Source organism: Neoarius graeffei, chromosome 10 (assembly GCF_027579695.1).
Source record: "Neoarius graeffei isolate fNeoGra1 chromosome 10, fNeoGra1.pri, whole genome shotgun sequence".
NCBI lineage: Eukaryota > Metazoa > Chordata > Actinopteri > Siluriformes > Ariidae > Neoarius > Neoarius graeffei.
In genome coordinates, this window is record NC_083578.1 from 83,202,203 (window position 1) to 83,216,408 (window position 14,206).

Consider the following 14,206-nt stretch of genomic DNA (forward strand, 5'->3'; position numbering starts at 1 on the left):
CAACAGTGAGATCCCTCTGATGCTTTGTAAGCTCTCTGTGAACCCTGGCTTTTGCTGGAGGATGCAACTGAGGAAATGTCTGAACTTTATTTGGGGTTAATCAGAGTCATTTTAATTGATGGCGGGTGTGAACCCAAAAAGACTGAATGCTGTAATTAAATCAAAAGGTGCTTCAAGAAAGTATTAGTTTAAGGGTGTGTGTACACTTATGCAACCAGCTTATTGTACAACCCCGATTCCAAAAAAGTTGGGACAAAGTCTCATCTCATTATCTGTAGCCGCTTTATCCTGTTCTACAGGGTTGCAGGCAAGCTGGAGCCTATCCCAGCTGATTACGGGCGAAAGGCGGGGTACACCCTGGACCAGTCGCCAGGTCATCACAGGGCTGACACAGAGACACAGACAACCATTCACACTCACATTCACACCTACGGTCAATTTAGAGTCACCAGTTAACCTAACCTGCATGTCTTTGGACTGTGGGGGAAACCGGAGCACCCGGAGGAAACCCACGCAGACAACATGCAAACTCCGCACAGAAAGGCCCTCGCCGGTCACGGGGCTCGCACCCGGACCTTCTTGCTGTGAGGCGACAGCACTAACCACTGCACCACCGTGCTGCCGTTGGGACAAAGTACAAATTGTAAATAAAAACGGAATGCAATAATTTACAAATCTCAAAAACTGATATTGTATTCACAATAGAACATAGACAACATATCAAATGTCGAAAGTGAGACATTTTGAAATTTCATGCCAAATATTGGCTCATTTGAAATTTCATGACAGCAACACATCTCAAAAAAGTTGGGACAGGGGCAATAAGAGGCTGGAAAAGTTAAAGGTACAAAAAAGGAACAGCTGGAGGACCAAATTGCAACTCATTAGGTCAATTGGCAATAGGTCATTAACATGACTGGGTATAAAAAGAGCATCTTGGAGTGGCAGCGGCTCTCAGAAGTAAAGATGGGAAGAGGATCACCAATCCCCCTAATTCTGCACCAACAAATAGTGGAGCAATATCAGAAAGGAGTTCCACAGTGTAAAATTGCAAAGAGTTTGAACATATCATCTTCAGTGCATAATATCATCAAAAGATTCAGAGAATCTGGAAGAATCTCCGTGCATAAGGGTCAAGGCCGGAAAACCATACTGGGTGCCCGTGATCTTCGGGCCCTTAGACGGCACTGCATCACATACAGGCATGCTTCTGTATTGGAAATCACAAAATGGGCTCAGGAATATTTCCAGAGAACATTATCTGTGAACACAATTCACCGTGCCATCCGCCGTTGCCAGCTAAAACTCTATAGTTCAAAGAAGAAGCCGTATCTAAACATGATCCAGAAGTGCAGACGTCTTCTCTGGGCCAAGGCTCATTTAAAATGGACTGTGGCAAATTGGAAAACTGTTCTGTGGTCAGACGAATCAAAATTTGAAGTTCTTTTTGGAAATCAGGGACGCCGTGTTATTCGGACTAAAGAGGAGAAGGACGACCCGAGTTGTTATCAGCACTCAGTTCAGAAGCCTGCATCTCTGATGGTATGGGGTTGCATTAGTGCGTGTGGCATGGGCAGCTTACACATCTGGAAAGACCCCATCAATGCTGAAAGGTATATCCAGGTTCTAGAGCAACATATGCTCCCATCCAGACGACGTCTCTTTCAGGGAAGACCTTGCATTTTCCAACATGACAATGCCAAACCACATACTGCATCAATTACAGCATCATGGCTGCGTAGAAGAAGGGTCCGGGTACTGAACTGGCCAGCCTGCAGTCCAGATCTTTCACCCATAGAAAACATTTGGCGCATCATAAAACGGAAGATACAACAAAAAAGACCTAAGACAGTTGAGCAACTAGAATCCTACATTAGACAAGAATGGGTTAACATTCCTATCCCTAAACTTGAGCAACTTGTCTCCTCAGTCCCCAGACGTTTACAGACTGTTGTAAAGAGAAAAGGGGATGTCTCACAGTGGTAAACATGGCCTTCTCCCAACTTTTTTGAGATGTGTTGTTGTCATGAAATTTAAAATCACCTAATTTTTCTCTTTAAATGATACATTCTCTCAGTTTAAACATTTGATATGTCATCTATGTTCTATTCTGAATAAAATATGGAGTTTTGAAACCTTTGTTTTTCACTTGAATTTTACAGGTTATAGGTCACATTAAAAGGTGGGAAAAGTTTTGAAATTATTTATTGTCTTCTCATTTTTTTACATCAGAAAAAACGATCATTTTAATGGGATGTGTACACTTTTTATATCTGCTGTACTTTTCAGTTTCTCCTTTCAGATTGAGAGGAAAGTGTACCAGGATTAATCATTCACATTATTACTGTGAAATAATTCGAAATATATCCAGGATTTATCAGCATCTGGGGATGAAGATAACCTTTTTCTTCTGGATTTGACATTTTCTTTGCTTCCTTAAGGTTCGTGTTTATCTCCATTAATTGGGACCATCACTGTCAGTTATTGCTGTTCTTTACAGTGATGTGGTATTATTTCCACGTGGCCTGAAGGTAAATGGGTTTATTCATTTCCTCGGCTGCTCTAGAAAGCAGTTCAATCTTATTTAGGTATTAAGATGATCAGTGAGATCTTTTTCACGTATTATATCATGAACAAACATTCACCATCACAACAGAACACCTATACGTGCGTTCCTCTGAGCTATAAACAGGGTTAATGTCACTTTAAATCTACAAATGTTAATCCACTTCCCTTTCTAGCTTCTTTCTTTCTTTCTTTCTTTCTTTCTTTCTTTCTTTCTTTATTTATTTATTTATTTATTTATTAATTACATTTTCTTTATTTACCTTTTGTCTTTATTTTTTATTTAATTTTTCTCTTTATTTTTCTGTATATAAGCTTCATTTAAAAAAAAAAAAAAACCCAATCATTTTCATCTTGTTGCCCTGCTTTGACTGTAATTTCTGCCTAATCATTTTCTTTAAGTTCTGTTCTTTAAATGTGTAACTTTCTTTCCTTTCTCCCACTTTTCTTCCTTCCTTCTTTCTTTCTTTTAATTTTTTCATAAATTTTTTTCGTCTTCCTTTTTCCTTTCTTTCTTTCTTTTTTCTTTCCATATTTGTTTATTTACTAAATTTTTCTTTATCATTCCTTATTTATTCAATAGCTTAGTGTTCTTTCATTTTTAACTGTATTTATTTTTGTTTAAAACATTCTCTTTCTTTCTTTTTAGTAAATTACCTTTCTTTTTAGATTATTACATTTTCTTTATTTGCCTTAATCTTTCCATTTATTTATTTTAGTTTTCACCACTCGTCTTTATTTTTAATTTCATTTCCCCCTTTATTTATTTTTCTGTCTATAAACTTTTTTATAATAAAGTCAATCATTTTCACCCCATTTCCCTGCTTTTTTTTCTCCTGTAAATTCTGTCTGTTTTCTTTTTTCTCTTTAATTTCTGTTCTTTAAATGTATAACTTTCTTTCCTTTCTCGCATCTTTTTCTTCCTTTTTTCTTTCTTTCTACTTTTGATTTAGTTTTTATTTATTACATTTTCTCTTTATCGTTCCTTATTTATTTATTCATTAATTTATTTAGCATTCTTTCATTTTAAACTGCACTTTCTTTCTTTCTTTCTTTCTTTCTTTCTTTCTTTCTTTCTTTCTTTCTGTTAGTTTCTATAATCCCTTTCTTTCCTTATTTACTTAATTTGACTTTTCCTTTGTTACATTTTCTCTTTCTTGCTTTATTTATTTATTTGTTTGTTTATTCACTTTTCTACTGATTTTTTCTTTGTTTTCTGTCCTTATTTCTGTCTTCCGTCATTCTTTCTTTTAACTGTAAGCTGCTTCTTCCTTTTACACCCAGACGTCCTTACACTGAGCAGGAACAGTGGGGTCAGTTATCAACATTTCACAATATTTTATGTATTTTGTGGCTTGTTTTATTTCCTGCCCAAAGACGTCAGTAATAAGGAAGCACTGGGACGTGCTGCTGCTGCTGTTAATGCATCCCAAAGAGAGAGCGAGTGTGTTCTGGAGAGATAGAGGGCAAGTGGAAAATTACTCTAAAGAGCTTTTTAGAGGTTTAGAAGAGGAGAAAATTGAGGAAAGGTATAAGAGAGGAATGAGGAGAAGACTGTCTGATGTCATGAACACACAGCCTGGAGGAAGCTCACCTGATGAGTCACGACACCTTCAATATGAAATAAAAGCAAAGATTACAAAATAAACCTTCTCATAAATGTATTAAATAAAGGAAAAAGGTTTATAATAAATACTAGTGTGGTTCAAGGTACAATATAGAGCATTCAAAATCCATTTAATTACTTCATTATAAAATTAAAGTACATGGATTTTTAAACATCAATGTTATTAGCACCCTTTTATGTCCAATTGTTGTGTTGTGTTTTGTTTGCTGTAATTACTTTTTCACATCCTGCTCCATTAATTCAGAATCTCTGCATGACACCGATTCAGAGCGATGACATGCACAGTCACCTTTAAACCACCACTAATGAGCCCTAAAGACAGATCAAATAAACGTGCAGAGAAATCAGAGACATTTGTGTGTGTGTGTGTGTGTGTGTGTGTGTGTGTGTGTGTGTGTGTGTGTGTGTGTGTGAACATTTCTTCTTCCAAATGTGCCTCAATTATGAGGAAGATGAATACAAAACCATTCACAAGTGTTGCCAGGCAAAACAAACCTCATCCAGCAGCACTGATTTTTTACCTACATGTTGATAATGGTAATATTTCTCAATCGTCAGTTGTCAGGTTCTAGTTCTATGAAAATCCATGACCTTGAGTTTGACATTTCAGATCATTCAAGGTCAAAGGTCATGGCAGTAACTGAAAGCCCATATGGGACTTCTCATATGTTGATAATGGTAAACATCTGGCGATCATGAACCTCTTTAAAGTTATAGCCCTTTGAAAACCCATGACCTTCAGTTTGACCTTTCAGGGTCATTCAAGATCAAAGATCATGGTGCCAAATGAAAGCCCATATGGCACTTCTTATAAGTTGATCATTGTAAATATCTGTCTACCATCAACCGTTTTCAAGTTACAGCCCTCTGAAAATATGTGACCTTGAGTTTGACCTTTCAAAGTCACTCAAGGTCAAAGATCATGGTGCCAAATGAAAGGCCAAAGTAAACATCTGTCTATCAGCAACCGTTTTTGAGTTATAATGGAAAATATGTTATTTTGACCGAAAGGTTGACCTTGATCTTCAGCTTGACCCAATTACTCCCAAAATTTAATCAGGTAATCTACGGACCATTGCCCACCTACCCTAAAAATTTGAAGTCAATCGGTACAACCGTCTAGATGCTAGATTGTTAACAGACAGACAAACAAACCGCACTGATTACAATACCTCGCCCTGCTTACTCTGTCGCGGGCGAAGTAACAAAAGCATTTTTACAAGAAATGTAGAAAAATCCACTTAGTTCAGAAAAACGTTCTTAGGAAGATGAAATTGTATAAATCAGCAACTTGAATTGAATTTATTGAACATTTTGAACTTTAGAAAGAAAGCAATCGAAAATAAAATCCATAATTTAAGACAAATAAGACTATCCATTCAAATAGGACAAAAGAAATGGCACCCTATCAAAGCAGGAAGAGTTCATGGGTCTCTTTGGTAGCTGACCACCTGCCGTGGCTGAGGACTTCTTTCTTTCTTCCATTTTGTCCGCAGTTTGGTCTTGGCTAATTCCCCCCAGTCCCTTTGCATACAACACTATTGACCAGAGAGTAAAGGCTAACATGCACTTCCTCCAAGACATACCGGTATAGACACACCTTTTCAAACTATTGAACCAGGGCAGTGCAACACACTCTGACAAAAAACACTATCTACCCTCTTCTGCATACATGCGCTCACAGACACCTATGATTAGCTAGTGTCACTGTGACTGACAGGGGAAAAGAACATCACCCCACCCACCTGGACAGCATTTATGATTTTAGGTGAACACTTTTCTGTTGAAACCATTATTAGAAGATTTAACATGCGCTAGTTTATATGTGATTGGTATTTATCAACATTAAGATGCGAAGATGATGATCAGTCTTACCAAAACTTTTGTAAATCTGGCATGAATTCTTAAAAAATATTTACACATGACTGTACCGAAAGATTACTGAAGCCACAACCCCAATTCCAAAAAAGTTGGGGCGTTGTGTAAACTGTAAATAAAAACGGAATGCTATAATTTGCAAATCATGGAAAGCCTATATTTCATTGAAAATAGTACAAAGACAACATATCAAATGTTGAAACTGAGAAATGTTATTGTTTTTTGAAAAATATTTCCAAAATTTTGAATTTGATATCAGCAACATGTTTCAAAAAAGTTGGGACAGGGGCATGTTTACCAGTGTGTTGCATCACCTCTAATTTTAACAACACTCTGTAAATGTTTGGGAACTGAGGAGAACACCTGCTGGAGTTTTGAAAGAGAAATGTTGTCCCATTCCTGTCTGATATACAATTTCAGTTGCTCAGCAGTTTGGGGTCTCCTTTGTCATATTTTGTGCTTCATAATGCGCCAAATGTTTTAAATGGGAGACAGATCTAGACTGCTGGCAGGCCAGTTTAGCACCTGGACTCTTTTACTACGGAGCCATGCAGTTATAATATGTGCAGAAAGCGGTTTGGTGTTGTCTTGCTGAAAGAAGGAAGGACTTTCCTGAAAAAGATTTTGTCTGGATGGCGGCATATTGTTCTGAAATGTGGATATATCGTTCAACATTAATGATGCCTTGGTGTCCAAACATTTTTGGAACTGGGGTTGTAGACTTGGACCTTATCTGGTGCAGTGTACTGGTTACTATAACAGCTCGAGTAGCATGTCTACCATTAAAAAAAAAAAAAATCTAATCATTATATGAGAATATAACAGTTAGGATTAATTCTTGACTAAGTCACTGCAGTGTATTCTTTACGTAATATGAAATAAAAAGAAACATAACTTGAAACACTCCAAGCCAGCATGCTCAGTGGGCGTGGTCAAGCTGAGACCAGACACCAGAAAGCAGACAGGAAAAGTTCAATGACTCATTGAGTTGAGTGAGTTGGACTGGAATTTGAGTTACCTGCTACTGCGTCCTGTCTGGCTCCATCTTAGTCTCGCCGTTGTGCTTTTCACTGTTGGTGTGTGAAAGACGAGTGGACATGGTGGCCGCCTGAACCACAGCCTTGAAGCTACGCTTGCGTTTCTGCACATTCTGCTCCGGGTGAAAGATGATGATGTACACTTTGGGGATGTAGAGCATGCCGAGGGATACGGAGGCACTCAGGCTCATGGAGACGGTCAGCGTAGTTGTCTGGATGTACATCTGTAATAGTCACAGTCACAATTCACAGGTGAACACTAAACACCAGGGGTCTGTATAATGGATTATAGTTATGGCCTGCTCAGATTTTTTTTTGTCAATGTAGTCATTCCCATTCTCACTAGATACACAGCAGGGATGTAACCAAATAGTACTGGAAATACATCAAAATGTACAGATAGTGTGTTCTAAACAGATACAAATAGGAAGTGTATTATTAGTTGTTAGATTATTTTTTTATTATTAAGAAAGCATTACATCAAGACTGGGATCACTAGTGGGAAGGTTTTACTTTCATGTGGTTGAGCACAAACGATCAGATATGAAGAGTGTGGGACAAAGACAGACCACATTCAGTAAGATGAAGATACAGCATTCGTGCATTCATCCTTAATAAGTGCCTGGTCAGGGTCATGTCAGTTAAAGAATTTAAGTTAAGCTACGGGGCGGCACGGTGGTGTAGTGGTTAGCGCTGTCGCCTCACAGCAAGAAGGTCCGGGTTCGAGCCCCCGTGTCCGGCGAGGGCCTTTCTGTGCAGAGTTTGCATGTTCTCCCCGTGTCCGCGTGGGTTTCCTCCGGGTGCTCTGGTTTCCCCCACGGTCCAAAGACATGCAGGTTAGGTTAACTGGTGACTCTAAATTGTCCGTAGGTGTGAATGTGAGTATGAATGGTTGTCTGTGTCTATGTGTCAGCCCTGTGATGACCTGGCGACTTGTCCAGGGTGTACCCCGCCTTTTGCCCGTAGTCAGCTGGGATAGGCTCCAGCTTGCCTGCGACCCTGTAGAAGGATAAAGCGGCTAGAGATAATGAGATGAGATGAGGTTTTTAAACATTGCAGGAATGTCATATTCACAACATTCCAAGCATTGCTCAAGCTCATTAGGATTAATTGCCATGCACCTGTTCCTGATCAAGACCGTGAGCTGGTTTAGTGGTTAGCGTGTCTGCATCTTGATTGGGAGATCGTGAGTTCTACTCGTGGTCGGGTCATACCAAAGACCATCATAAAAAAAAATGGTACCTACTGCTGTCTGGCAAGGCACGATCCAATACAGATGTGAGTAGGGAGTCAAACTCTTGTGGTTACCAGAGGACTAGCGCCCCCCCATTGTAACCCTAGCTATATAGGCAAGAGGCAGAGGGCTATAGAAGTGGAGATTAGTGCCGCCCAATGCATCTTAAGGGCCTGGTTCATACTGGGACAGCAGACTGCCTGGGAAGACCAGGTTCTGGAACAGGAAGCACTTTGACTGATCAAGCGTGCAATCATAGCTCACGCTTATAAGAACTCTCAGAACACACAGATTTTGTGAAGTATATGCTCTGTACCTTGTGTCTAACATTACCAATCCTTTGTATTTTGTATCGCTTCTCTGGTTTCAATTCTGTTTTCTGTTTTCCTGACCATGTTTTGTCTCTGCCTTGAATATACTGTCTGTACCTCGCTTGACCATTGCCTGTTTTTCTACACTTCTTTTGCCTGATGTTTTGGATCTGTTTGCCAGCGTGCTTTTAAATAAAACTCTTTCAGCACTTGCGTCCGTCCATCGCCCACTTACATGGCACCTAGAACCTACAACCTGTCAAATGCATGACTGAACAATCTCATAACATTCTCTGGTAGACACTAGAAGTGTTTTGGGGAATCTAAAATTAGATTCTTCTTTCCCTTCCATTCCAACGTGTTTCTGAAATGGCTGACAAATTTTATAAGCATCTTTCAATTATTGAAGTCAACTTTTTAAAGCAGTAAAGCTACATGAAAAACCAGAACTAATTCTTTAATGAATAAATAAAATCCTCAAGACGATTCCCACCAGGAACAATCGTGTGTACTGTCAATGTGGTGAAAAGAAAAGAACAGCGGGCCTGTGTGGTAGTTCACCTGGTGGAGGGGACATGGATTGAAGAAACAAACGCTCAAGTTCTTCATTCCCCTGGTGGCTTCTCTTAGCTTTATTAGGACTGGTGAAGGCATTGTCTCTCCAACTCCCCCACGCTTGTCTTATCTGCCTCCTACCACAATTAAACCCCTCGCTGCTATGAAGCAGGGCCTTTGTCTCTATGTCATGGTGTGTCTTCAGGAGATAAAGACAGGAGGGGTGGTGGGGGTGAGGGGGAGAAGACATCTTCTTTTCTGCACGTCTCATCTCTTCCTATGTTTGCACGTTGCCATATGAAAGCTCTTTTCAAAAGAGAAACTGCTTGAGATGCAACTTTGGCGTGTTATCATGGGCCTGGCAGCTTGCTGCTGGCTTTGGCACATTCATATTGAAATGACTTTATTCTGCATAATTTTGCGGCATAAGGACTTAACTAGTCACTAAACTGTTGGCCCTTTTCATTTACCAGTTGGAGCTGAACTGGGGAAAGATAGTGTTGTGGTAAAATGGTGGCTGTTCTTGGAAGTAATAATTTCCTGCTGTGTGGATAAATGCACTGTATGATTCCTTGTGTTTTGAACACATGCAGAATGACAAAGAAAGAGAGGAAGAAGAATAAGTAAGGGCTTATTGGAGCACAGTGTTTATAGTACTAATCATAGAGGAAATGAAGTGTGTAATATGTGTAATGAGATTCCTCTCTGCACGGTCTCTCACACTGACTCTACTCGTATCTATTGATCTATCTATCTACCTACAACCCCAAATCAGAAAAAGATGGGATGGTATGGAAAATGCAAATAAAAAACGAAACCAGTGATTTCTAAACTGACTTGTATTTCATTGCAGACAGAATGAACCCAAGATAATTCATGTTTTGTCTTGTCAACATCATTTCATTTGTTAAGTAACATACAGTACATCCATTCCTACATTTCAGATCAGCAACACATTCCAAAAAAGTTGTGATGGGAACAGTTTAGCTCTAGTAATGAGATAAAAACAATTAAATAATGATGTGATGTCAACAGGTGATTGCAATCATGATTTGGTACAAAATCAGTATCCAGGAAAGCCCTAGTCTTTGAGGAGCAAAAATGGGCTGAGGATCTCCATTTTGTCCATCGGGATGTGGCTGGACAGCAAACTGGACTGGACTTGCAACACCAACCACTTGTACATGAAGGGACAGAGCAGGCTATATTTCCTGAGGAGGCTGTGGTCCTTTAACATCTGCAGGAAACTCCTGTGGATGTTCTATCAGTCCGTGGTCGCCAGCATCCTGTTTTACACCATGGTGTGCTGGGGGGGCAGCACATCCAAGGAGGACACATCCAGGCTGGACAAACTGATCAGGCAGGCCGGCTCTGTGGTCAGCGTGAAACTGGATTCTCTGGTGACGGTGGCAGAGAAGAGGACTATGGACAAACTACTGAACATCATGGATGATGCCAGTCACCCTCTGCACACCGTCATCAGCAACCAGAGGAGCCTGTTCAGTGACAGAATGCGCCGTCTCAAGTGCAGGACTAACAGACTTAGGCCAAGTTTACATTAGACCGTATCTGTCTCGTTTTCTTCGCGGATGCACTGTCCGTTTACATTAAAACGCCTGGAAACGCCGGGAAACGGGAATCCGCCAGGGTCCACGTATTCAATCCAGCTCGTGTCTGGTCCGGTGCTGTGTAAACATTGAGAATACGCGGATACGCTGTGCTGAGCTCTAGCTGGCGTTGTCATTGGACAACGTCACTGTGACATCCACCTTCCTGATTCGCTGGCGTTGGTCATGTGACGCGACTGCTGAAAAACGGCGCGGACTTCCGCCTTGTATCACCTTTCATTAAAGAGTATAAAAGTATGAAAATACTGCAAATACTGATGCAAATACTGCCCATTGTGTAGTTATGATTGTCTTTAGGCTTGCCATCCTTCCACTTGCAAGTGGTAAGTGACGTGCATGCCCGATATGCACTGAGATCACACACACAGCGGCTCAGTCCCGAATCACTGCTTGTGCGCTTCACTCGCGCGCTCTGTGAGCTGCGCAGGGCCGGAGTGCGCACCCTCCAGAGGGCACTCGCTGTTCAGGGCGGAGTGATTTGGAGCGCAGGATGCCTGCGGAGCCGAGCGTATCCGTGTATTGGCGTTGCTGTGTGCATGCGAATCATGTATTGGCGTTGCTGTGTGCACACTAATCGTTTTAAAAACGTTAATCTGATGATCCGCTGATACGGTCTAATGTAAACCCCACCTTAAAAACTCCTTTGCCCCTCACGCCATCAGACCATACAACTCCTCTCTGGGGGGGAGGAGGGGTAACAGGAGGACAGAGGATGGGAAGGAGCAGTAGCCTAGCCTGACAATAAGCAATACTGGACAATGTGCAATACCTCTCCTGCTGGACTTTTTTTTTTATATTTGTATATGTAAATACTTAATTTAATTTATCTAGAAGTTTTCTCTATTTTCTATTCTCTGTTTATCCTGTAATGATGCTGCTGGAATTTTAATTTTCCTGAGGGAACCCTCCCAAAGGGATCAATAAAGTTCTATCTAATCTAATTTTGTCAGGAAATCCATGAGAAAATTACTGAAATGTTTAAAACAATGTTTCTCAAAGAAAGATATGAAGGGATTTGGATATTTCACCCTCTGTAGTGCATAATATCATTAAATGTTTCAAGGAATCTGGAGGAATTTCAGTGTGTAAAGGGCAAGGGCTCAAGCCTAATCTGAACACCTGTGATCTCCGATTCCTCAGATGGCGTTTCATCCACAAATACAAGTTAAAACTTTACTGTGCAAAAAGGAAGCCTTATATTCACAGTGTCCAGAAGTAGTGCCGTTGACTTCTCTGGGTTTGGAGGGATCTGGGATGGACCATCACATAGTGGAAACGTGTATTGTAGTCAGACAAATCAGTATTCCAGGTCTTTTTTGTAATAAAAGGACGCCGTGTGCTCCAGATCAAAAACTAAAAGGACCATCCGGACTGTAACCAGGAACAAGTCCAAAATCCAGGGTCTGTCATGGTATGAGGTTGTGTCAGTGCCCTTGGTAAAGGTAACTTACGCTTCTGTGATGGAGCATTAATGCAGAAAAGTACATTGAGATTTTGGAGCAACATATGCTGCCTTCAAGACGACATCTTTTCCAGGGAGATTTCAACAAGACAGTGTATAACCACATTCTGCACACATTACAAAGGCATGGCTGTGGAAGAAGAGCGTGCCTGTCCCCTCTGTCCCCAATAGAGAATGTGTGGTGAATGTTGAAATGAAAAATATGACCGTGACGACCCCGTACTGTTTTACACCTCTTTAAGACCTGTTTGCAGGAAGAATGGGACAAAATAACACCTGAAACGCTTAATCACTTGGACTACGTTCAGACTGCACCCTGAAACAACCCATATCCGATTTTTTTGCCCATATGCAACCTGTATCCTATTTGTTATTGACAATCTGAACGACACAGATCCGATTTTTTCACATGCGACCCAGGCCGCTTGGATATGCGGTCCTAATTCCGATGCATATCCGATATTTTCACATGCGACTGCAGTCTGACCGTACAGGTCGCATTCATGCGACCTACACGTCATCAACAAGAGACAAACGTCACTATTCTGCGTTGGCTAGTCCCGCCTCTTTGGTGGAAAACAACAACATTTGTACAGTTTTCAGAATTTAAAAAGACTTTTATAGAATTGATCAAGCTAATCAGGGCTTAATTTGAGGGGGAGCAAGCCGGAGCGCGCTCCAGAACCTCGGACGTTGGCTCCGGCAGCTATTTACACTGGATCCGGTGATCCGCCACCTCTCTTGACTATGTAACAAAATAAAAAAAAACCCAAATAATAAAAATAAATAAATGCAAGTTTATTTAGTGTTAATGTCTGATTTTGATATCTGTCTTGTTGGTGGTTTCTCTCATGAAACGACATCCACAAAATATCTGTTTGTATATTACGGAAAAGGACGGTGCACACTTCCGTGGCCGTGGGAGGAAGACGCGCTGTTCAGGGAAAAAGAAGTGGAAGCGCTCTGCCAGCTGTTTTGCATCAATGACCCACGACATGTCATCAGGGCATTCAGGGAATTCAGGGAAAGTAATGGAGAATTCATCCCAGATGAACTGAAGGGCCTCTTGGCCGCGATCAACACTGTCCCTATCTCAAGTGCAGAGTGTGAGCGGGGTTTTTCGCAGATGGACTTAATTTGCAGTGTTATTACAACACATGCCCAGAAGCACCCCCCCCTTCTTTTTTTCGCACCGGAGCCACTCATCCTCTGCGCTCCGGGACCTCCCACTTTACAAATTAAGCACTGAAGCTAATGGTGGATTTGGTAGGGACCTGGATGTTAAACCATCCTGTATTACAAGATTATAAGATTGTTCTGGAAATTTCCAGTAATTTGACACCTTCGGTCTCATTAGTCTGCTGCCCACATTAATCAGATTATTGTGTGAGTTCCGCCGCGCCAGGTCTCGCCTCATCTCCATGCTTTACTTGCAAACTTGAAGAGTGCGCTTTTTTTTTGTTTACGTATTACGTAGATGTGCTTATATTACGTGTCAATTTGCGCATGCGGGACACTTTTGGGTCGTTTTCCGTTCATATTGGAGATCGCATACAAGTCTCATATAATTGGTAATGTGAACGGCCTAACAAAAAAATCGGATTTCACAACAAATCGGATATGGGTCGTTTCAGGGTGCAGTCTGAACGTAGTGTTGGTGTATTCAGTCCTTAAACATCTTTTAAGTGTTGTGAGAAGGAGTGGAAACATTACAAAGTGGTAAATGATTTACCGTCCCAACTTTTTTTGAAATGTGTTGCAAGAATCAAAATGGATGTGTTTATTTTGGAAAAAAAAATCAAACCATAAAATTCACGAGGTAAAACATCAAATTGTGTGCTGCTGTATTGTTTTGAGTGCAATCGAGGTCAAAGATTATTGTTTTCAGTTTTAATTTCAACATACCATT

The 14,206-nt window shown here is 40.7% G+C and overlaps 1 protein-coding gene across 1 annotated transcript in view; it reads right to left on the reverse strand.

The window, feature by feature from the left end:
- The window catches only part of grm6a (glutamate receptor, metabotropic 6a), a 189,749-nt gene that overhangs the window by 15,643 nt on the left and 159,900 nt on the right, over positions 1–14,206 (reverse strand). Inside the window, exon 11 of the mRNA XM_060932426.1 lies at positions 7,089–7,331. Coding sequence (XP_060788409.1) covers positions 7,092–7,331 — 240 coding nt within the window. The 3' untranslated portion in view covers positions 7,089–7,091. The remainder of the gene's footprint in view (positions 1–7,088; positions 7,332–14,206) is intronic.